Below are 24,447 nucleotides of genomic sequence, written 5' to 3' on the forward strand. Positions count from 1 at the left end.
AAAACAATAATGAAGTTGTTCTATCATGCTTTTATAGAATCTGTTTTGTCTTTTTCCATCTTAGTATGGTACGGTCATATATCCTTAAAGGCAAAAAATCATCTAGATCAGATAATAAAATGGTCTGGCCGTTTGATAGGCGAGTCAAAACCAGGAGTGGCATCACTATATGCCAAACAATTACAAAGGATGGCCCTTTCAATTTTAAATGATGACTCTCACCCTCTGCGAAATGAGTTTCAGTTATTACCGTCTGCGAGGAGGTATAAAGTCCCTAGGTGTAGAACGAAAAGACATAAAAGCAGCTTCGTAATAAATGCGATTGATATGCTTAACAAATTGTAGAGGTGTTTTCTCAGATATATACTAGGGGTCTCATGAATTTTTCATAATGAATTTTTTATTTTATTTATTTATTTTATCTGTCCTTATGTGTAGTGTGATGTTCTGTGTTGTGTGTTGTTTTTTTGTACTGGATGCCATAGAATGTCATTGCACTGTAAAACAAATTTACCTACGGGTATAAATAAAGTAAACAAACAAACAAACAAACAAACAAACAAAAACAGCTCAGGTAAGCTAGCAGCAGTGGAAGCAGAATGATTCATCACTACACAGTTTTTGAACTAGACTAAAATCTTTCTCAAACCTGCTGTTGGTCACAAATATTTTCTGTGTTTTGAGCTAGTTGTGTTGGAGTAACGTTCGGAATTAAACACAGCAACATTGCTCAAAAAGTTGCACCGTGTATCATCAGCTTTATGGAGCTGGTGTTGGGAGATCTCCATGGTGAAATCTGCATGGTCTTTGGTTCAATTGAGCAGTACTGACCTGAAAACAGTTTTGGACAAGCTAAGGAAGACAGGCCTGACCATCAGCATAAAACAACCAACAACAAGAAGTGTCAGTTCTTTAGAACCTCACTCAAATTCCTTGGTCATGTAGTTTGCATCGATGAAGTACAAGTGGAAGAAGAAAAGTTACTAGCTGTATTGCCTTGAAGAGAAAAGGCTCCAAATATATCTGGACACCCATCTGCCAAGTTGCTTATGAAACATTAAAACAACTTGTTTCATTCCTCGTTCACCCAGACTTCACCTTACCTTTCATGGTGTACATTGATGCATGGATGTAGGATTAAGTGATTAAGTGTAGTGTTGGCCCAACCAACGGAATTAGGAAGTGAGAAGGTCATAACTTTCCTAGTCCCACCTTAAATCCAGCAGAAAGAAATTACTCAACCACAGAACAGGAATTCTTTCAACGTTGAGTATTGAAAGGGGAAGATTCCAAACAGTTCCTGATGCCCTCTCTAGACAGACCACCTGTGAGTGAAATGGACGGTCAGTTTCCCCTTTTGTGCCATTGTGCAACCAGCTAAAAGGAAATGTGTGGACTGCAAAGCTTAACAGGCCGACGCTGAGATCCAAAAAATATACGAATCCATACTTGACTCGGGAGATCCACATGTCAATCCCACCACTAGATTTACAATCTTGGAAGACAAAGTATATAAGATTGTGTAGCTGCCTCACAAACCTTCGATCAAACATACATTGCCTCATCTCTCCACAGTCAGTTACTCCACTTCTTCCATGATCACCCACCAGCAGATTAAAAACCTACAAACGACTCACGTACCTTCCTAGTTCAGTCTGAAATTTGCAATGAGTCCAGAGTTACATACCGTGGGAAGAGCCCACAAAGATGAGGACAAAGATGACCCCAACTGTAAATTGTGAAATGTAGATGAAGATTTTCTGGCTTCAAACTCTCTAACTGATGCTGAAATTTTTGGTGGGATGTTGCAGGTTAATAGTTGGGAGAATTTTAAAACAGATTTCGGTCCGCTTTTCTGTCAGAAGATTATTGAGGAACTCAGAGTCTTCTGATTGGCTAGTAGTCCGTAACTAGTAACTGCACATGTGCAACTCCCAAGAAAGATATTTTAGAAGTGAGATGCAACACTCCATATCTGGAGCTCAGCTCCATGCCTTCAGTGTAGATTTTAAAACAGCATCAAAATGTGAATCATTGCATTGTTGCAGTTTTACGTCACTCTTGGAAATCATGTGTCATGCACAAGGGAGCTGAACCATACATGCTGGGAATTCGTGAGAGCATTAAAGGGGACCATGTATATTTCCATAGTTATGCGAGTGACACGCAACTGTACATCTCTGTTGAACCAAATGATGCTACAGTTATAAACTCCAAGCTAGTAAAAGTTAATACTCCTACAGTTAAACAAAGACAAAACTGAAATCCTACCAGTTGGCCCTAACACAAAAAGAGAAATGCTGTTCAATAATCTGGGGAGATTCTGTATTAAATCAGAGGTTACAAGTCTTGGGGTTATTTTAGATTCAGATCTATGATTTAATTAACAAAGCAACAAAAATATAATTTTTCACCGTAGAAACATAGCTAAGTATGACCAAAACATCAAAAAGATGATGAAAAATTGATTCATGCCTTTATTTCAAGCAGACTCGACTACTATAAAGCACTATTTACTGGCTTCCTGTAACATTTAGAATTCATTTTAAGATCCTCCTCCTTGTACGCCAAGCCAGTGGGCTAGGACCAAGCTACATTGCTAACTTCCTTGTTCACTACGTGTTACGCTTAACACTCCTTGAACCCAACAGCAGAACAAGGATTATGAAGAATGTGAAAATTCACAGTTAATTTTATTTCTTAATTCCAAAAATGTACAACAGTGATCGCTAGCTTGAAGTCCTTCTGAAGACAGACAATCAGTGAGAGCTGAGCAGGCGGCAGAGAAAACAGGCGAGGCACTGAACGAGACTGATGGTGATCTCTCACAGGACATGAGAACCTGAAGCACAAGCAAAAAACAGGATCAGGCACCACTGATCAGGGGAACCACTGATGAGATTCAGAGGTTTGGCAGGAACCTGAGTACCACTTAGGTACAGACACAGAATATTGTGATTTTTAAAGTCCTTGCACACTTCCACATATGTTATATGTTAAATTATTAATAATTAAATCAACAAACTCAACAAGGCAATAAGAACAATGAACGTAAAAGTTGTCCAAGAGTGTCAGTTTGTGTTAAAAGGTGGTGGGGACATAAAGGCCCAGGTCATGGGTGTGATGATACACTTAGCTCACAAAATGTGACGATATATTGGGTTCATGAGAACGGGACGAGATATTTTAACACTATTTTAAAACAAATATTCAATATAGTGATAGGATGGTCAGGGGCTTTTCCCCCAGAACATTTTGAGCTTGACACTTTGAACACTTAATTTCCTGTGTTCTGGAGAAATGTTTATGGCGGAGATATCTCTGAAGGGAAAGACAAAATTCAGATGGCAGGTGACAATTCAAAATATAAAAATATAATGTAATGCAGCAATCTGTAGCATGTTACTTTTTTTAGGCAATGCACATTTGTTTCTTCTATATTTACATTACATGGTATGTTTTCTAATTGCGCAAATAAACCAAATAAAAGCATTTTCTTTTTTTAGCATTGATTGTTGTGAGCTATTTTTCCAGACATTTTCAACAAATGCTTTCAAAAAGTTATGGGGATGAAACCCGACATTTTATAAAAGTGACCCACAGCTGCCCCCCCTGTGCCTGTTCCCTACCAATCAAGTTTTCTAAATAAACCGAACATATTAAATGAACTTCTGTCTTATGTAAAATCAAACTTAGTTGTACAGTGTCAATAAACATAATTCTTGGCGTTTTCTATTTAATTCTTATTAGAAAGCCATGGATGTTTCTGGATATTTATGTGACCTAAAAAGTTTTGAAAATCATTTTATATAATTTTTCTTTTGCACTGAAAGAGAGAGCTTAAGTCACTTCCGCTTCCGGCTCATGGTACCTTATTTTTGGAAAAATTATGTACGGTAATCAATGGCGAGAGACAACTTATCTTTTTATCCCGTTAGAATTGAACCCTGAATTACACATATGATGTTGGTCAATTTAAAATAGAATTTTGCAAGTAAAGAAAGTCGCATTTTGTTGTAAAACAGTGAAGTTACATGTCGTTTTGTGTGAAATCGTCAATGAACTACATCTCTCGTCTCGCACAATATACGTCACCAAAATGTTAGCGCGGTAACGCTAGCTAACGTTCATTGCTTTCTTGCTACTAGCTAGATAATGTAGCTATGTTCCACGCAGAAATGTATCTCACCTGATGTGTTTAATCCAACGACTCCTGGCTCTTTTATCAAATCATCCTCTCATGTTTTGATGTTGGCAACGTCACATACGTGACTTTTGGGTTTGTGGTCTTTGTAATTATGTGTTTTCACAGTCTTATATCTCAACAGTTTTACATCAAACTACGACCTTCTTTAACTTAAAATGTATCTTTTAAATCGACAAAGATCATATGTGTAATTCGGGGCACAATTCAAACAGGATCAAAATATTTGTTGTCTCCTGCCATTTACTACCGTACAATATTTTTCCAAAATAAGGTCCACCGGAAGGGGAGGAACTTAGGCTCTGGATACATCGACAGAAAAGTAGTTTCAGTGTAAAATAGCCACTAGAGGGCCAACTAACTGGCTAAAACGATGCAACGCAGGGAAGAAGAAAAAGGGGGCGTCTTGTCAGAGCCACGCGGGCCAATCACAACAGTGAGCATTCCTCTATGAACCAATCACAGCAGTGGGCCGTGGACCCCGTGCTCTCCAGGAACGCCGTGCTGCTGTTGCAAGCGGACTTGGTCCGTGTCACAATGACCTTTACTGTCAAAGGTAATTAAAGTCTGTGAAGAAGAGCAGACCTCTTGCCCCCAAATTTTTCGCCAGTCGTTATCTTTCCACACGCGCGCACGCGAACGCACTCTGTCAGCACCATGTCGTCCACTGAGCGTGCAGACCTGGGTCTGGCGCTCTGCATCATCACCGGGGCCTCCAGGGGCTTTGGCCGGACTGTGGCGAGGGAGGTGTCGCGGTTGGTGAAGCCGGGCTCGGTGCTCGTCCTGGTGGCCCGCTCCGGTGACGACCTGCGGGCTCTGCGGACGGAGCTGGCCGACTCCGAGGAAGGAAGAGCGGGACTGGTGGTGGAGTGTGTGGAGGCAGATCTGGGTCAGATGGAAGGACCGGAGAGCGTGGTCAGAGCGTCTAAAGCCGCTTTGCCTGAAGTTATAGATCACCTCATACTGGTCAACAACGCTGGTAAGGAGACAGTATCCGCAGAAGTCAGGTCTGACTGCGGGACTAATCTTATTCAATAGCTACATTTACTGAAGTGACGTTACAGGTGTTTGAACTTTACTTGAATATTTCCACTTCCCGGGATTATATACATTTACTCCACTACAATTGAAGGGGATTCAGATTTTACACACATTGGACGAGCTTACATAAACAGCCTGTTAAATAGATCAGATTAGTTCCCCCTCTACCAGCTGTAACAGTAAAATGCTACACAATGCATCAGTGATGATGGAGGCTAATGATATATAATGCTGTCTTCAGTGTCTGCCATTTATAGTTTATTGGGCCTATTTCTTCAGTAGAGAGTAGTTCCAATACAAACTGTTGACAGTGACCTTTTTGTATACTGTGAGTAGCACGCTAGAAATTCCTTTCACTTCTGAGGTGTAGTGTAGTCAGAGAATGTTTTTTACTTCTGTAATGTAGGAGAACATACCTTTAATTAAAGATCTTCTCTATTGTCATGGTTTAACTTTGAGCAGGGCCGGCCCCAGAATTATTAGGGCACCAGGCAGGATTGGAGTGAAACTCCCTTTTGATTATGTGATCTTGTTTCCTGCCTGAATATATTTTGCACACTAGTTTATGGAACTACTCACAGGAATGAGGATGGAGACACACACATGTGACATGTTCTTCCCTCTCATCCCAGCCTCTCTGGGTGATGTGTCCCGCTACGCCAAAAGCTTCACCAACATGGCAGAGGTGGACTCTTATTTGTCTCTCAATGTCAGCTCCGCCCTGTGCCTCACCGCCAGCGTCCTCCAGGCTTTTCCGCAGCGTCCAGGTCTGAGGCGCACCGTGATCAACGTCTCCTCGCTGTGCGCCCAGCAGCCTTTCCCCTCCTGGGTGCTGTACTGCACCGGCAAGGCTGCCCGAGCGATGATGTTCAGGGTACTGGCAGAAGAGGAGCCGGACCTCCGGGTGCTCAACTACTCCCCAGGTAAGGAACTGCCCGTTTACACCCGGGTACATTCAGGACCAACTGGTCAGCCTGAAACTGAAGCTGAATTGAAGCAGTGGCTGGAAGGTGGAGATCTAACTCCAAACACTTTTTCAAACACTTTCAAAGAAAGAGAAAATGTGGAAGACCTAAAGAGCCATGCAAGGGGTTACAAGCACTGGATTAATTTAATTACACAATAATGAGGAGTTGATAAAAACAAAATAAGAAATAATTCAAAAAGAAATCCAGTAATAAATATTTCTTGATTATGATGAATCATGAACGAATTAGCACTTAATTTTTCTATTTATTTTGTTGAAGAAAAGGGACTGAATTTTTTTTTAAACTTAACACATTTACACATTTGTTAATTATTATCATAATTGTTTTCTGTTCTACCTCAGATTTGTTAAGTGATCCACTCTTTGGCATCATTTGTTCTGACCATAAAGAAAAGTTTAACCACAATTAACCATCTGGTTTCTTCAACTTTTAGTCTTTAAAAAAAATTTGCCTTTATTGTGATAAGTATATTTATCAAATGATATAAAGGTTTTTATCGTAATAACATATTGGTCATATTGCCCAGATCTGTGTGCCAATCATCACAATAAATTAGTAAAACCACAGTATAGTTTTAAAACTTATTATTTTGTCTCTACTTTGCAGGCAAAAGGGTTTTTTCTGTTCCTTCAAACCATAATTTTCTTGAACCCAGTTTATTTCTGTCCTCTGTATTGAACCAGGGCCCCTGGACACCGCCATGCAGTTGGTGGCCAGATCTGAAACAGCTGATCCCAGCTTGAGGAAGGCTTTTTCAGACAAGTTCGCTCAGGGCCAGCTGCTCACCTGTGAGGCGTCCTGCGCCAAGCTGATGAAGCTGCTGCTGGAAGACAAATACACATCAGGAGCTCACATCGACGTCTTTGACGTTTAGACGTAGCACGAGCAAACTCAGCCTTTTAGCTCTAGGGCAGATTATTTAAATGTGCCTTGATTTTAATTGAAACTATTAATTTATACTGTTGATGACTACAGCCATAAATGGAAAAGTTCAATTAATTTTTATTTATATAGCGCCAAATCACAACAACAGTTATCTCACAGCACTTTTCATAAAAGAGCAGGTCTAGACCGTACTCTTAACTGTGATGTTGATTAGTTATAAGCTGATTCAAATTTCACTGTCCGTCTTAACTCTGCAGGTTGTAGCATTCTGATGTTAAACTGACCAGTTTGACAGGATGAAATATCAAACTGATGTTCATCAGATTTACTTTCAAAACATTCCAGAGCAGAGGTGCAGTAAAGCTGCAGTCAGTAATGTCACTGCACGCACAGTTAGAGAAATTCCTTTGAGATGGTAGACACTACAGGACATGAAGCACACATTTGTAGAAAAGATAGACAGTTAGGAAACATTATGTGTTACTGCACATGCCTCAGGCCATAATGAGTAATCTTCTGGTCACAGGGCGTCATAATGCAGTGGTGGGATATGATTTTAAAACACATGACATCACCTGTTCACCCTGCTGCCTTCTGGGAAGAGATATATAGAAGTTTCTGCTGCCGTACCATCAGACTGCAGAGCAGCTTTTCCCCCCAAGCTATCAGACTCTTAAACTCTAATTCATCCTCAGCACTGCTCCAGTGATGATATTTTATTTCTGTTTACCATATGATTGCTTCTGTATTAATGTATGTTGTTTGCTATGTAGCAGAAGGGATTTACAAACTCAATTTCATTCTATAGAGAGAGAGAAAGAGATCCCTGTCTGTGATGGATAACCGCTTTAATGACACATCGGAACTGTAAAACAGAAACTGTACTGCAAGTTAAATAACTGTATTAAAAAATATGAGAAACGAAGACCGTAAGCTAAGACCATAGGCAAAAGAAAATATTAAGAACAAAAAACACAGGAGACACCTAAAAAGTAAAGATTAGGAGATCACCAATGCCAGGTATTTGTTTCATCACAACCTCTATCTTTCTGTTTGCATTAATCAGAACCAGGCAAGTTGGGTGGGTGGGTTTCAAGTGACGCTGTGTGTCAAACACTACATAAGTGTATCCACCTCTGTAGCACTCTTCCATTACAAAACATGGTGAGTGTCTCAAACTGTTAAAAGTAAAAGACGGCTACATTCAGGGACTTTGACGTCACCCATCGGTCCAATTTTGAGAAAAATCAAAGATAAAGCAGCGAATGCTTTAGGGCGGGGCTACCTTGTGGTTGACAAGTTGCTGCTACAGCAACCTTTCAGAGGTAGCATTGGTAGCAGTAAGGTTTGTGTTCCACCCTCCACCCTCTCATGCAAATATGGTCACTTCTGGTTCCAAAAACAGTCAGTATGCCAAACTCAAGGCTTTAAAACAGAAGTACTGTGTCATAAATTCCAGCCATAGTGAAGTCTTTACTATTATAAAGTCATTGTAGCTTTACAGGGCCTTACCTGTGATATGTGTTGACGTTTGTTATGAGATGCTGATGTAAAGTAATAGTGCTCCTGTAGTGCTGAGCCTAGGCATTTCAATATGTGAGAGAAATGTGGTCGTGTTCTTCTCCGCTCAAAAAATTTTTCACACATTCCTCAATGACTTGTTATTTTTTATATAAATGTGGATTGGAAATGATTGCTTTGTATGGGTGTTATCCAGATTAATTTTGTAAACGTGAGGCTGTATATTAAAGATACACAATACTGAGATTACCTGTTCATTAGTTTTTGTCTTTTGTTCTCTTCATACATGCCATTGAAGCCCAAAAGTCCGACAATCTACAAAAATATAAAAACACAGTACATATACAAATGATAATATAAAGGTACCACTTTGTTTTTAATTATTTCTTTAATGTTAATAAATCATTCACTACTTACAGATCAGTAATAATCCATAATACATTTTAGAAATTCCCTTGAGTGTCCATGCTGAAAACACTTGACATTTTGCCAGTGCTGTCCAATGTTCAGTCTCCTTTAAGTTCTGCTTCAGCCTCCACCAACTCCTAATAAATATCTCTGTAGCTCTGTAGCTGCTAAATAAGAATACTAACTGTTTATATTGCACTCATCAAACAAAGGTACAAAGTGCTTCACAAAAGACACACAGGGCGAAAAAGGACATGAAAGACCACCATGGAAGATAAAATACATGGGGAGGAAAAAAATAGAAATCACAGTGAAGTAAAACAGATATACTGTAAGAGGAATACAACTCAAATAAATAGCAACTTTATATAACTAAAATAAAAACCTTAAGATAAACAGGCCACTCAGATAAAATCAGGATATGCCTTCTGATAAAAGTGCATTTTAAATAAGACCTAAAAGAAGACATGGACTCAGCTCTGTTCATCAACTAGTCACTAACTTTGTCTCTCGGCTGTTTGGTGCTGGGCAGCAGCAACAACGTCAAGGTCAAGGGGCTCACCAAAATCATTAGGATTCACCTTCTGGGGGCCATGAATGTCCACACTACAGCACATTTACCAGCTGTTCTGACACATCTTGATCTGGGCCAAAGAATTAGACCACAATCTGGTGTTGTAGTCAAGAACGCCCAAACCAAGACCAAGTCAAGACCAAGACCAGAGTTTATTGAGACCAAGACAAGACAAAGACTTTTAGGGGCCGAGACCAAGACCGGGGGAGGGGAGGGGAGAATGAGACCAAGACCAGTTCCCCACATTACACGAACTGACTGCATTAGCTACTTATCTCATTATGTTTACTAAATTACAGATTGCTGTGTTGTTGTTTTTCTGGATGCTGTTTTACAGATTAATTCTTTTTAGTTTAGGTAGCTAAATGTTATTACATATGTTTTGCTTAAATATCCTCCTGCTCCCAGACAGCCACATCTTCTCCTGTCTCCCCCATTCACCTTTTTGGAGTGCGTGTGAAGAGGGGTGGGGTGGAGTGACAGCCGTTAAAGGTAACAACACATTTTTAATTAGGGTTATTGGTTGCATTTGAAGCAATACGTTTTACATCAGATCAAAGTTAGGATGTTAACAAATAAACAGACAATGCAAAAGCAATTTATTGATATTCCCAAATTTGTAGTCTTGACTGGTCTTGAAATAAAATCCTGAGTCCTCTATGTTTGAGACCAAGACCGAGTGCAAATGACAAGACTGAGACCATCAAAAAGTGGTGTTGAGACCAAGACTGGTCTCGAGTACTACAACACTACTACAATCTAGATCCTAGATTGTAAAATATATAAAACCTAAAATGTTTTTATATAAACAATTAGTGAAATGACTCTGTTATGTAAAGGGGCTGCTCCCACTGAGTTACCCACAGAGAATTATCACTCAATTCTGTAGTGCCCCTCAGCTCTACAGAGCGTTTCAGCGTCTTTCAGTTCATTGTTTTGGCCACAGCTTTACTGTTGGGGTTCACTCTCACTGCCTCTTGTCAGCAGGGTGCGAATTATACAGTGAGGTCAACTTTTTTTCCAGGTCCAAAAGAAAACCCGGTACAGCGCAGACGCAAACTTCAGTGAACTAAAATCTTAGAATGCTTACCTTGCTTATTTAACTAATGTCATCAGTCTGTAGATGATAAATCAACACACAACAGCAGACCATCATGACCGCTCAAAACAAACCCACACAATGTTGATACAGAACTAAAGACACATAAAATACAGTCTGCATTATTATCTCTAATTCCTAATTTTTATCATTCTCATCAAGTTTAAAGTTTCAACTAACTCTTTTTTAGCAAATATATCCTTTCCTCTTGCTGCGTCCAAAAAAGCAGTAGTCAGACACTGTTGTTGGGGAATTGGGAATTTTTGGGAATTCCAGAGTTAAAACTAATGTTATTGTGAAAGACTTCATATGAAATAAAAAACTCTATATAGATGTAAAAATGTATCTCTACAATAACTAATCCCCAATTTCACTGCTCATGCCTAAACACCAGTGTTAGCTGACAATTACATAAAATATGAAATTACATAGTGATAATAAAATGATAGGGTGGGCTCTCGGCTAGCTAACATCAGATAGCTCACTTTCAGTAAAAGAAATGCTAATTACAAATCTCTGAAGGTAGGAAAGTTAAGTGTATTAAAGCAGATATATAGATCACTACTGACATTAACCTGCTGCGTCTCCATTAGCTCCACTACGCTGTGAGTGATGCAGACAGACAAAATGTTCAACTAACTCAATGTTAGGAAATGGTAGAGTCCATTTTAGGGGTGTCTGAAATCGTATTTCAAGATTCTTGAATAAAAGGCATGAGTACGGGATATATATTATAATATTTACAAATACAGGTAAGAAAGACCCCCCTGAACTGTTGGTTTTGCCTCTTTTGGGGGAGTCCAAGCCTTAACTAGGGGGGTCAGACCCCCCAATCCCCCCCATAATTTGAACTATACTTGTCATGCTTGTTTCCACTGGCAACAGGCTGATGTTTTCTGGGAATGAATATAGGATTTACACACAAACTCTTGCATACAAACCCAACTCCAAATAAATGCTAATGATGTCTGTTGAATATAGGCAACTGTTAGCTAACAAGTTCACCATATCAACTTATATGTGTCAATCTTGTGTTTACCAGTGACCCCAAAAAATCAAGTACTTCTGTTTAAAGGCTTACTGGCGGGTGAAAACGACAGGATGTGGCCACCTCCACTGTGTACTGTGCAAAAGTGTTTTAAAAATGAAAGGCCGCTACTGAATGTGAGCAGCTCTGTTTCCTGTAATGTGCCTCTGACAGACGGCCACAGCTGCCCCAGACCGAAATATCACAGGAGGAACCAACCCAAACAAGGGGACGACACCCGTAGACTACCTCTGCCTCTACTACCTCCCCAAGCCCCTCTCTTTTCCCACTGCTCACCCACCTTTCCACTCCGGGAAGGTGGTATAACCCCTAAAGGCAAATTTATTTTTGGCTGTAGCAGGGGTAAGGAGAGAGGGAGGGCAAGTGCTCCTGAATGTTAGTGAGAACTCTGCTGCTTGTTTAGTCCCTTATCCCTCGGCCCGTCCCATCCTCAGCCACTTTCTGCTTCCTCTCTGTCTCCTCTGTGTTTTGTTTGGCCAGCACAATGACTGTGGGGAACATGGAGAGCGCTGAGCTGTTTGATGCAGGGAAGAAAGGTCGAGGCCTAAGGGCCACCAAAGAGCTCAACACTGGGGAAGTGGTCTTCGCTGAGCCCAGTTTCTCTGCTGTGGTCTTCGACAGGTACGAGGCTCCTTGTCGTTTTTCGGCTTGATGGAAATGTAAAAGAACTGATCTTTTCTCACTCAGCATGTCTTTGCAGACCTGGCTTACACACTGCAGGTGTGTTGTGGACAGGCTCCCTCAGCCCTCTCTGGGCTGTGATCTAATTTCTAGATCCCCATGACATCAGCAGTGAGAAAGCTGTCAAGGTGTCATGTGAACTTGAGCATGACATACATTTGGATTCAGTTTTCAAGAGCAAGGAGGCTCTACCCAAAGGAATATATGACACCTTGTACACTTTCAGATTAATTTCTTGATTTAAAATGAATTACATCAGTCTTAGAGATTCCACTGACCTCACACGGGGTCTGAACCTGAGATCTGAAAATTTCAGCAGTGTGGATAACAAAATAACTTTATTCTCTGTACATTGAGTCTGCGCTTTTAGACATTGGTTGTACCTATAATTTGTAGACACTCTTTATATGAGTTATGTGTGTTATTACAGCTGATAAAAGTGTATTTGTATAGCACCTTTCAACAAAAAAGTCTTTTGTTGCAGTTTGTCCCAGATATGTGGTGTATAGAAACTGAATGCTGCCCCCCCCCCCCCCACCCCATGTTTAGTTTTGACTCTGGGGATAGAAAACAGACCTTAGATGTGGATGATTTATAACATAGCAGCAGGTCAGAAATAGATTTTAGTCCCCAAATCATTGAGTGTTTTTTCTAGAAGTAGTATTTTTAAAGAAGTGTAAAGATCTGAGAACTGGACTGATGTGGTCTATCCTGGTCTTAGCAGCAGCGTTCTCAATAAGACGCAGCTATCTGAATGAAGAGCCCACATTAAAGTCTTAATGTAGATGTTAAAATGTAGGCCATAACTAATCATTAATCATTCATCTTTGTCATCACAGTATTCTGACCTTTTCAGTACATAGTTGTGTAGGTATTAAAGTGGAGCCTGGTTTGTCTGTGTGCTGTGATGTCAGATACAGATCTGAAGAATAGAGTTTGAGCCATATCAGAGCTGGTAGCTGCAGGACGTTGGCTTACTGAGGGGTTCCAACACAGCAGGCATGCACCAAGAGGATCTGCCTAATGTAAGACAGGAGGTGTACAAAACTACACAAAGAGCTGCCAGTGACTGAGAGCAAGTGTGTGTGTGTGTGTGTGTGTGTGTGTGTGTGTGAGAGAGAGAGAGAGAGAGACTCTGCGCAGGGCTTTGCTGCGTTCCAACAATCATCAGAAACATTAACAAGTCAGTTCACTGTCCCTTTGGACAGGCAGAAAGCGCTCTGCTGAATAAACTGTTTACACGCAGGCACATGCTGCTGACTGCTGGGACCTGTGTTCACTCACACAGCGCAAGCTTCTGTGTGCTGTTGCCATCCAAACAATGACGATGGAAAAGTTGCAATCATGTTAGCAAATCTTAATGTACTTTTCTTAAAGAGGTCATATTCTGCTCATTTTCAGGTTCAAAATCTTATTTAGAGGTTGTACCAGAACAGGTTTACATGGTTTCATGGTTCCAAAAACACCATCTTTTTTGTCATACTGCACATTGCTGCAGCTCCTCTTTTCACCCTGTGTTGAAGGCTTCATTTTAGTTAAGGAGTGATACATCTTACCTCAACAAGATCTTTGTTGGGAGTTGCACATGAGCAGTTCCTAGTTAAGGACAACTAGCCAATCAGAAGCAGAGTAGGGAAGGTCCTGAAAAGCCGATAAACATGGCTTCGGTTCAGCTGTACGTGTTCCTCTTACCAGCTTATTATCATGGACTGGACAGAGTGGTGAGTTATTAAAGGGGCATTATGGAGTTTCCAGCGGCCACTAGCGGTGCAGTTTTAAGATTGCAACCAGGTGTGTGCTCGTACACGTGCTGGCTTTACTAATGCTCACTTTGTTCTTACTCGACATCATCTGAACCTGTTTGGGCTTCAGCAGATAAATCTTTATTGTTGTATTGTATCCTTAAGTGGAGCCTGTTTTGCTGTGAGCCGGTTGTTTTATGGTGTTAGTGGACTGCATGTCGATAGCTGCCGTGTTGTCACTGTAGTCTGAGAGAGGCTCGGGAGCACGCACAGGGCTGAATCCGACCCGGAGACCTCACATTAAAAGCAGTATAGTGGCTGATGCAAGCAACGGAGAAAACAGGCGTGCGCTTCATTTCTAAGTGAGTTTTGAGCCCATTGACAATAAGGCAATGACAATTTGATTTATTAAAATCAAAAACTTACATTTAGCCCCTTTAATTTGTAAAATATATCTTTCATCCATAAAGTTTTAACTGAGCTCACTTTCTACATCACAGTAACAAATTTATATCTATTGACTTCCTGGAGGGTAGCTTATGTTTGGAAGGGAGAGGAGAGGTGAGTGATGCAGCTCAGTGTTTTTCCACCATTGTTTTTGAGGGCGTGTCAGACTAGCCGGTTGGCGAATTTATATTATTATTATATTTCGCCTTGATGTCATAGGCTGGACTACAAACGAGCTGTTTTCAGGCAGTTCAGAACAGAGTTTCCTGTGGGAGATGGGAACTCACTTTGGACTGGACTTTGGGCTTTTTCACTTTGCAAACCTGTTACCTGCACAGAAAAAATATCTAACTCAATATAGGAGAGGAAACAAGCCAAAAAGCATAATATGACCTCTTTAACAGTTTTCAATACAGAGCTGTGATAATATTTTATTTATAATATATTAATACAGTTTAAGTGCATGTGTATGTGTTTTATTCATACATACTGTATATTTTACAATGTTACATAGATATATAGTATATAGAATTATATATAGTATGAATACGAATTAATATATTTTCATTATTGTGTCATACATACCACTATGTCTAAGACACCACAAATTCATAGAAGCCAGAACTAGAGTGCTGCATATTCATTTTTGAACAACAAAAAATGGCCAAAAATAGAGACTCAATTCTCAGTATTTATTTAATAGTCCTTTTAAACTGTATTCTCCAGGCTTTTGAGACAAAGCAAACTTAAACCAATCCAAATTTGTATATTTATTCAGGCAACAGAGGGAGGAGAACTCAAATGCAGGCAAACGCATGGTGTTTGGTCAGGTCAGGACTTACAAGTTGGCAACAAGATGGCAGTTCAAACAGCTAAACAAATCCAAGGAGGCATGACTGGTGAGCAGGCCAGGAACAGAACATAAACCACCATTTATTTAAATGTTCACTTTTTCATACAGCGTAAGAGAAAAAATTGGTCCTCTCCCTCATAGTGAGAGGCTGTAGTTTGTGTTGTTTTATTATATTGCATTTAAAGGTGTTCCTGCTAAACCAAACAAGCCAAACTAGAGTATTTTTTGTCTGTGGCCAATATATAGTCGGGTTTTGATGCTTCATGGGAAAGGGAAAAAACACAAACAGATACTAGTATTATTCTGTGAACAGTGGAACCCAAAAAGTTGAGGTCAATGAAAGATGTTTTTACTGCAGCTGGAATGTTTCTCTGTTTTCAGTCTGGCCTTTCAGGTGTGCCACAGCTGTTTCCGGCACCAGGCCAAACTGCACCGCTGTGCCCAGTGTAAGTTTGCGCACTACTGCGACCGCACCTGCCAGACTGCATGCTGGGATGAACACAAGCAGGAGTGTGCAGCCATCAGGAAGTCCGGCATGGCGCCCAGCGAGAATGTTCGGTGAGGAAAACTAAGCCCATCCTTCATGGACCTGAGAGGAATCTGCAAGAGACAAATGAGATGAAAGCTGAAAGCATAACAATCAGTCACTTTCTGGTGAATCTATTACTACAAAGAAGGTCCTGTTCTGCAGAACTCCTTGTCTCAACTCTGTTACTGTGTTACTTTGTAACGCCTGTTCTGCTTAGCAGTTTGACATCTATGTTAAGAACAAATTTAAGATTTGCAGACAAAAAATAATGTCTTGCATATATCTTCAAGTGGGGAATTCATAAGGATGGGAAAGTTGCCGGAACTTTTCAGAACAGCAAAGTCAGACCACAAGCACAAGCAGTGCTCATAACCACAGAGCCTGTGTGCACTCATTTACAGGGACCCCTGGTCAGGTAGTCAAAAGATATCTCAATGACTACTGGCCAGATTAGAATGAAATGTGATATGGATGTTCATGGTGCCCATAGGATGACTTAGTGACGACCCCCGATCATTCCTCTCCTGAAACCATCAGGTAAAACTTTTACCTTGATAAACACTTTGGTCCATGACCATTGAGGGCTGGAGTTCCATGATATTTGTTGTGGTTATTCATGTTCCCCAGAGGATGAATTCTATGTTCTTTATGACTTTTTAGGCCCTATGGATTGCAATGTTAGCCGGTCAGCCAGTGGGTCCACCACTTTAGTCCAGACTGAAATAACTCAACAACTATTGGGTGCATTGCACCTGTACAGACATTCATAATGCCCACAGGATGAGGCTGGTGATTTTTTAAGTTGCGGCCTGTTATATGCAATTCACTGGTGAGTGACTTATCGAACACAGCCCTTTTTTATAGTGGAAAGTGACATCCATATCACCTCCACTGCTGTTGAATGTAACAATATTAACATTCATAGTGATAGTAATATCCATCCATCCATCCATCCATCCATCCATCCATCCATCCATCCATCCATCCATCCATCCATCCATCCATCCATCCATCCATCCATCCATCCATCCATCGTCAACCGCTTATCCTGCATAGGTGGTCACGGGGGGCTGGAACCAATCCCCCGGGGTACACCCTGGACAGGTCGCCAATACATCGCAGGGCCACACATAGACAAACAACCATTCACACTCACATTCACAGTTATAATATAATGAAAAACAAAATATCGGCACTCCCAGAGCACATAAATAGGAGTAAAAACAAGATGTGTTAACCACTGTCTGTTTCACATCCTAAAAATCTCCATCTAGATGTTGGAACAATTGCATTAACAGAAAATAATCATTCCTTGTGCTTTACCTTAAACCCACACATAGGACATTCGCGAGTATGAAAAATACATTCCATATATTCCATAGTCCCGTTGACTTTGGTGATCCCCCTTTTCCCCTCAATGAGAGCATGTTAGCATGCAGATCGTAACCTAGGTAACATGTTGATGTTAGCCCTTAGCTCAAAGCACCACTGTCTCTAAATACTGTGATTTCTCTCTCCCCTACCTGTATTTCCCCTGCACAGTCTGGCTGCTCGTGTGCTGTGGCGTATACACAAGGACACAGGCATTGTGTCAGATAGTCAGCTGATCTCAGTGGACCAGCTGGAGGACCACGTAGCTGACCTACCTGAAGAGGACCTCAAACAACTCAAGATTGATGTGCACAACTTCCAGGAATACTGGTCCTATGGAAGCAAGCAGCACTCTGTCAGCCACATTTCACACATCTTTGGCATTGTAAGAATGAATGTATCATTATGCATTATTATTCACCAGTGCTTCATGGGCTACATTTGCAAATTGCATATTTATATATAAGGAAAGACATCTTTAGAAATAAACTTGGGCACATGGTCTCTCCCTCCCCTCTCTGTGTGTCTCTGTAGATCAAGTGTAATGGATTCACCCTGAGTGACCAGAGAGGCCTGCAGGCTGTGGGTGTAGGTCTTTTCCCCAACCTGTGTCTGGTCAACCATGACTGTTGGCCAAACTGCACCGTCATCCTCAACCACGGCAAGTAGGTATAAGGCTACTGCTCATCTGTGAAGATGTATAAAAAAGATGTGTAAAATACTGTGTGTGAACTTAAAGTACAATAATACAACTAGATTTTGATCAAACTGACTTGCTGATGCTTTATTTTAAACAAAGGACCAATGTAACACGTATAATTGTTTAAATTAATTGACTATCACTTTCTTTGTAGCCAATCAGCTGTGAGTTCTGCTCTCCACTCTCATAGGAGGTATGTATTACAGCTGTTCAGCAATCAACCTCTGCCACCTGATGTGACTGTAGAGTGGCTTTAATGATAACTTCCTGGTTTTGGATCAAGGTTCTGTTTCCTGTTTTAATTTTAAGGTATTCGTCCTCATGTGTCTTGTATTATTTACTTCCTGCTTTTGTGTGTTTTCACATGTTTGCCTGCCCTGCCCTGATTAGTTTCACCTGTCCCTCACCCCTCTCTTGTTTAAAGTGTGTGTTCCTCTTGTTTGTTTCCGTTTGTCTCTTTATCTATTCATCAAGCATCCCAGCCCTCCCCTAGTTTTTCCTGTGTTTTTGACTCTTTCTGACTTTTGGACTTCTTTTGGATTCTTGCCTATACCTGTCTGGATTTATTTTCCTATTTGGACAGCTTTTCTTCTTTTGAGTCTTGCCTGCCGTACTTTTATTGTAAGCCAGTTTTCCTCTTGAGTTATTATTAAAAACCATAGACCTGTACCGGCTCTGCGTTGGTGTTCTACATCTGGGTCCAAATTCTTTCTCACCTGACGTGCTGTGACAAACACAACTGTCCAGGCTGAAAAATGTGTATGCTGAATGCACTGTACTGTATCTATTCAACTAAACACAATTACAATACAAGCATGAGCATAGCAAAATGACCACTCACAGTTTACAGTAATGGTAAATGACTTGGCAATTTAATAATCTCTAAGTCATTAATTTAATGAACACAATGATGTCAGTTAATGTGCATTGTCCATGATGGGGGTAGGGACTTCCTGGAATCCTGGAATCAGGTTGCCAGTGGAGAGCATAGTCCAGCAAGTACAGATTAAACAAACAAGATATAATGTTTACATTAATGAGCTTTAGAGGTGTTGGTAGGCAGATTTTTTGTTACATTTGGATTTATTGTATCCAGGCTTGCTATTTCCCCCGTTTACAGTGTTCGTGCTAAGCTAAGTTAGCTGGCTGCTGACTGTAGCTTCATATTTAGCAAACAAATATAAGAGAGGTATCAATCGTCTCGTCTAACTCTCAGCAAGAATGACAGTAAGTATATTTTCCAGTATAATGATCCACTCAGTAAGTAAATATTCAGTTGAATTTATAGAATAAAATATTCTATGTTTTACTTGTCAATAAATCCCATGTGTAGACCCAAACCAGCAATATATGTATCTACTAACAAGTCCTGTGTGTATCACAGCCTGATATCTCTTCTTCCTCCAAGCCACAGAACTCAATGTATGTATGTCCTCCTGTTTGAGTAACAGTTGCTAAAAAAAATACAGTATCTACCTGGAAATGGCGGAGACTTTTGAAGTCAGACAATATTAAGTGACAGACTAACACATTGTTGGTTTTGTTTTTTTCATTCATTCATTCAATTATTAAACATAAACCGTGTTAACAGATCCTGAAAACCCCCTCCTGTCCTCCTCTGTCCCAGGATCGAGCTGCGAGCGCTGGGGAAAATCCCTGAGGGTGAGGAGCTAAGCGTGAGCTACGTGGACTTCCTCAACCTGTCTGCTGACCGCCAGAAGAAGCTGAAGGAGCGTTTCCACTTTGAGTGCACCTGCAACCACTGCAGCCAGCACATCAAGGACGACCTGATGATGGCTGCTGCAGAGAGCGAGGGGAAAAAAGTGAGGGAAGAGGGATTTGAGCTGGGTTTCCATATGGGCTGGGGTTTCAGGACCACAAAACACAGAATCTTTTTAATTTCTTCATTTCATTTTTATGATTATGATAATACTATATGTTCCTGGTTTGTTGGTGTGTCTCCCTCTCAGCCCTCTGCTGATAAGGTGAAAGAGGTGACTGCCTTCAGTAAAGACTGTCTGGAGAAGATTGAGATGTCCCGTATTGAGAAGGATTACCACAAGGTACACAGAACTAATTTAAGCTTTTCTTCATGTCCTTCTCCCTGATTGTCTTTCACTGTACATGATTCACTTTCTGATGTCCTACCCTGTGTTTTGTTGGCCCTCTCTCAGGTGGTGAAGTTGTGTCGTGAGTGTCTGGAGAAGCAGGAGAACGTCCTGGCTGACACTCACCTGTATAAGCTGCGTGTGCTTAGCGTTGGCAGTGAGGTGCTCTCATACCTGCAGTTCTTCTCTGAGGCTGCAGACTACGCCCGCAAGATGGTGGATGGATACATGTTAGTTCACGCAATCATAATTAAACTTACTATTGTTAAGATTAGTGTAAAAACTCCCTATGTCCCATATATTTGCAGAGAAACTCCCTTTGTCTTCATTTGCCTAACAGTGCCTCATATAGCCATTCATCTCCATGGCAACTCCAAATATCACTAATAATGTAGGCTACACAACAAAATCCATTTCATCTTAATTTTCTTCCTGTACTTCAAAACGTTTTGCCTAAAAAACGCTACACCACCATGGTTTTGGATATCACACAAATTTAATGAATATCTGCATTTCAATGACATTGTTTAATTCATAATCATTATCATCATTTCATTGCAGTTTTCATACAGAGCAGGTCTAGATTGTACTTTTTGTAACATTAATAACAGAGAACCAACAATTCCCACCATGAGCAAGCACTTGGCCACAGTGGCAAGTACAAATTCCCTTTTAGCAGGTTAGAATCCTCGAGTAGAACCATGACTCAGGGGTTGTTGGCCGTCTGCTCGACCAGCTACATTATCCACACAGAGATACAAAACAATGAAAGGCATAAAATGAATAATAGTACTAATAATGATAGCAATATTAATGATAATAATAATAGGACTAATAATAATAATTGTACCAGAGCGTGTCCAGCTGGAACATGGGGGCAGCAGGTGGCCCGCAACCACAGATCCAGACCCCACAGCTCTAGAGCCAGCCATAAATATAAGCTTTAATAAAGAGTCAAGTCTAAAGCTTACTCTTAAATGTGGAGAAGGATTTTAAATTTTATTCTGGATTTTACAAGGAACCAGGGCGGAGAAGCTAAACAGGAGAGATCTGATCTCTTTCCCTGGTTCTTGTCAGTGCACGTGCCGTGGTATTCTGGATCAGCTGGAGAGTTTTAATGGGCGTATTTGAGCAGCCTGATAATAAGGAACTGCAGTGATCCAGCCTAGAAGTAAAACATGCAATGTACAGAATCCATATGTCACCATAACATGCATATCAGTTCCCTATGTCACTATAGATTTGCATTGAAACTGTGTACTCTGCAGTGGGGTAGGAGAAACCACATTGAATATAATCACTATAAATACAAAATACAATAATCATGCAGGTATTTGAATGATAGCGATGCTCTAACTGCTCCATGTGCTGCTGGCTATTAAACTAAAGGTTACTGCATGTTTTTCTTAGACTGTAATTTAGGAGTGGGAGATATGGATAAAATCTTCTATCATGGCTATTTAATTTTGTATATTGCAATATTGAAATGACTGAAAAATCAACAGAAAAAATAAATATAACAAGAATGTTTTTGTCTAATCCAACATTTTAAATACCTGTCAAATCAAGATACACACATAGTCCTTGTTGGTAGTATATTGTACATTTGTTGTTTTGGTCTCAGTATGAGTTTTGTGGGCAGCTGTGGCTCAGGAGGTAGAGCAGGTGTCCCGTTAATCAGAAGGTCGGCAGTTCAATCCCTGGCTCCTCCAGGCTGCAACCTGAACCCCGAATTGCCCCTGCCAGTGTGTGAATGTTAGTTAGTTTCTGTTTGAGCACTTGGGCTCAGTGTGTGAATGCAGATGTAATCTAAAAGCGCTTTGAGTGTTTGATCAGACTATACAAATACGGAGCACTTATGTATTAGTAACTCAGATAAATGTATTGGAGCAAGTATGTATGTGTGTGTTTAAACTATGGTATAAGAGCAAAGGTCTTGGTCATGTCGTCCATAGTCAAATGAATAAATTACATGCGCTCATGAAGGAAGGTCTAATAAACTAGGAGTGCTATGAGATATTGGAAATACAGTGGGTTGTCACACTCTGGTTTTATATGTCTGAAGCATCATTTACCCTTTTCATTTCAGGACCAAATAAGCAGAAATACACTTAAAAATCAATGTTGTCCTCAGCATATAACCCTGAATTTCCAGACAAATAATATTTATGTATAATTACCTCTAACCTCTGGTATACAGCAAACACATCTATTGCTCTTGATCCTATGTTGTAGGAAGTTGTACCACCCCAACAACGCCCAGTTGGGCATGGCCATCATGCGGGCAGGCGTCACCCACTGGCATGCAGGGCAGATAGAGGTGGGTCACGGTATGATCTGCAAGGCCTATGGCATCCTCATGGTCACCCATGGACCCTACCACGCCATCACCAGAGACCTGGAGGTATGCTACGCAGTAGTTTATGTTTATTTATCGGGCTGTGACTTTTGCATAATAACTCTACATTCTGAAAACATTGTTTCTACAAACTTTGCAGTAAAATATTTAAGAATAAATGGATTTTGTAAGCACAATACTCCCAGTAATCGTGCTTTTTTCAGGCCATACGCATGCAGACTGAGATGGAGCTGAAGCTGTTCAGGCAGAATGAGTATGTGTACCACACTATGAGGGATGCTGCTTTGAAGAACCAGCTCCCAGCCAGCAGCTCCTCCACTGGTAAAAAGATCTAAGGCCTCCGCAAGCAATAATCACCGTTATCCCTGAAGATCACCCAGTGAAAAGTGATGGTGGCATGCTGATGTTCTGATACTGACGTGTACGTATACTGTATGTCCTCCAAAGCTCTGAGGCCTGTGCAGAGCTGTTGTTCAAATCAACATGTTCAGATGCTGTACAGTATCTACAATAAAAGTGGAGATACAACATGTGTTGTGATCACTTACACACAAACAATAAGTGTGTGACAACCAGGACTGTGTCCAGGACTTTAGAAAGACTGAGGTCATGAGTCCATCCAACCCTTCCTCTTCCCAAGCAGGAATTATTTGGATTCTTCATATGTTGTTTATTAAGTAAACTAGTTATTTCTATAGTCTGTTCATTCTATTTCCCAACATAAAACTATGATAAATTCTGTTCAAAGCTTTCACAACACTAAGAGGATCACAAATCTGGAGGAGAAACACAGTCTGAATGTTGATCATTTTAATCAGCTGGGTCTGAATAACACCTGCTGCTGTGAAAAACCGTGACCACAACACACCAAAGAGGCCTTTAAATCACCTACAGCAGCTGAAGCTGCACCTTTTCATTAACTCTGGGTTGAAAACCTATGTGTAAAGTGTCACTCATGGTAATGAACACACAGAGAATTATCAGCCAACAGTGCAGTTCAGCTCTGCGGCATGGTTTTTAACACATTGTTTTGGTTTTCTATCCTGAGAACATAGTGGAGCATTTAGCTGCTAAAGAGCCAGATATTCTTCACAGGAGTCTGCAGATGCTGTGTTAATAGCCAACTGCTTGCTAACACTTCTGACACACCAACTTTATAAGGAGATATAAGTAATACTTCTTTGCTAGTCTGGACAAACTATAATTTTGTAAATGTTATGGCCTCAGACTCCATGGCCAATTTATTACTTAGGTTTTTCTGCACACTAGTCATGGTATCATTAGTTTCTGGCAAGGGTCACATCACATTCTGAAAAAGAGTGAACATTCTCCAAACAAGGCAACACAGTAAAATTTATTTTCAGTGAAAAGGCGGAGGCCTTTGTAGGATTTAATGCAGCCACACCTGCTGATATTCCACAGTCTACTCATCAGGTGGAGTACACAGCCAGCGAAAACGGTTGAATAATCTTCTGTTGCTCTTGAGAGGCTTTGTCAAGTCTGAAAAAATAAGCCTGATGACATCAGCAGCTAGCGTTAGTCGCTATTGAGTTGCATTATGGGAAATTACCACTACTAAAAGTTAGGACATCTCAGCCTCTGTTGCTTCAATTTCGACCATTCTTTTTAGAGCTATTTAGGCTTCCATAAAGTTTTCTGGAAGTGCAACACTATGTACGCCCCCTTAAATGTATAAGGTTTGACATCTGCATACTGTATGGATGGAAGTCCAAAGTGTCTCCACAGCGTCTGCTTACAACACAATGATCGGCACAGTGAGCATTCAGCTTCAAAGCACACAGACATGTTTTTGCACACAGAACCTTAACAAAAGAGCAAAGTCCACGCTTGAGATGCACTGGCTTGAGGGCAAATTTCCCTGGAGAAA

The 24,447-nt window shown here is 40.6% G+C and overlaps 2 protein-coding genes across 4 annotated transcripts; both read left to right on the forward strand.

Moving 5' to 3' along the window:
• The first annotated feature begins 4,689 nt into the window (after nucleotides 1–4,689).
• On the forward strand, nucleotides 4,690–7,820 carry spra (sepiapterin reductase a). Of its 2 annotated transcripts, XR_006827844.1 has the most exons (4): nucleotides 4,690–5,183; nucleotides 5,878–6,168; nucleotides 6,918–7,224; nucleotides 7,334–7,820. XR_006827844.1 is itself a non-coding variant. In XM_046067118.1 (3 exons), the coding sequence occupies exons 1-3, from the start codon at nucleotides 4,862–4,864 to the stop codon at nucleotides 7,106–7,108; spliced, it is 804 nt and encodes a 267-aa protein (XP_045923074.1). In that variant the 5' UTR covers nucleotides 4,690–4,861; the 3' UTR covers nucleotides 7,109–7,820. The 2 variants fall into 2 exon arrangements, 1 of the variants encoding a protein (XP_045923074.1); XM_046067118.1 differs by having other exon boundaries at nucleotides 6,918–7,820.
• Nucleotides 7,821–12,253: 4,433 nt separating this feature from the next.
• On the forward strand, nucleotides 12,254–23,070 carry LOC123981925 (histone-lysine N-methyltransferase Smyd1-like). Of its 2 annotated transcripts, none has more exons than XM_046067182.1 (10): nucleotides 12,254–12,390; nucleotides 15,874–16,050; nucleotides 17,564–17,777; nucleotides 17,927–18,057; nucleotides 18,247–18,285; nucleotides 19,720–19,915; nucleotides 20,063–20,155; nucleotides 20,267–20,430; nucleotides 22,436–22,604; nucleotides 22,763–23,070. In XM_046067182.1, the coding sequence occupies exons 1-10, from the start codon at nucleotides 12,254–12,256 to the stop codon at nucleotides 22,892–22,894; spliced, it is 1,452 nt and encodes a 483-aa protein (XP_045923138.1). In that variant the 3' UTR covers nucleotides 22,895–23,070. The 2 variants fall into 2 exon arrangements, with proteins under 2 accessions (XP_045923138.1, XP_045923139.1); XM_046067183.1 differs by lacking the exon at nucleotides 12,254–12,390 and adding an exon at nucleotides 14,119–14,171.
• Nucleotides 23,071–24,447: the final 1,377 nt, after the last annotated feature.

The sequence above is a fragment of the Micropterus dolomieu genome, linkage group LG13 (assembly GCF_021292245.1).
Source record: "Micropterus dolomieu isolate WLL.071019.BEF.003 ecotype Adirondacks linkage group LG13, ASM2129224v1, whole genome shotgun sequence".
In the NCBI taxonomy this organism is placed as follows: domain Eukaryota; kingdom Metazoa; phylum Chordata; class Actinopteri; order Centrarchiformes; family Centrarchidae; genus Micropterus; species Micropterus dolomieu.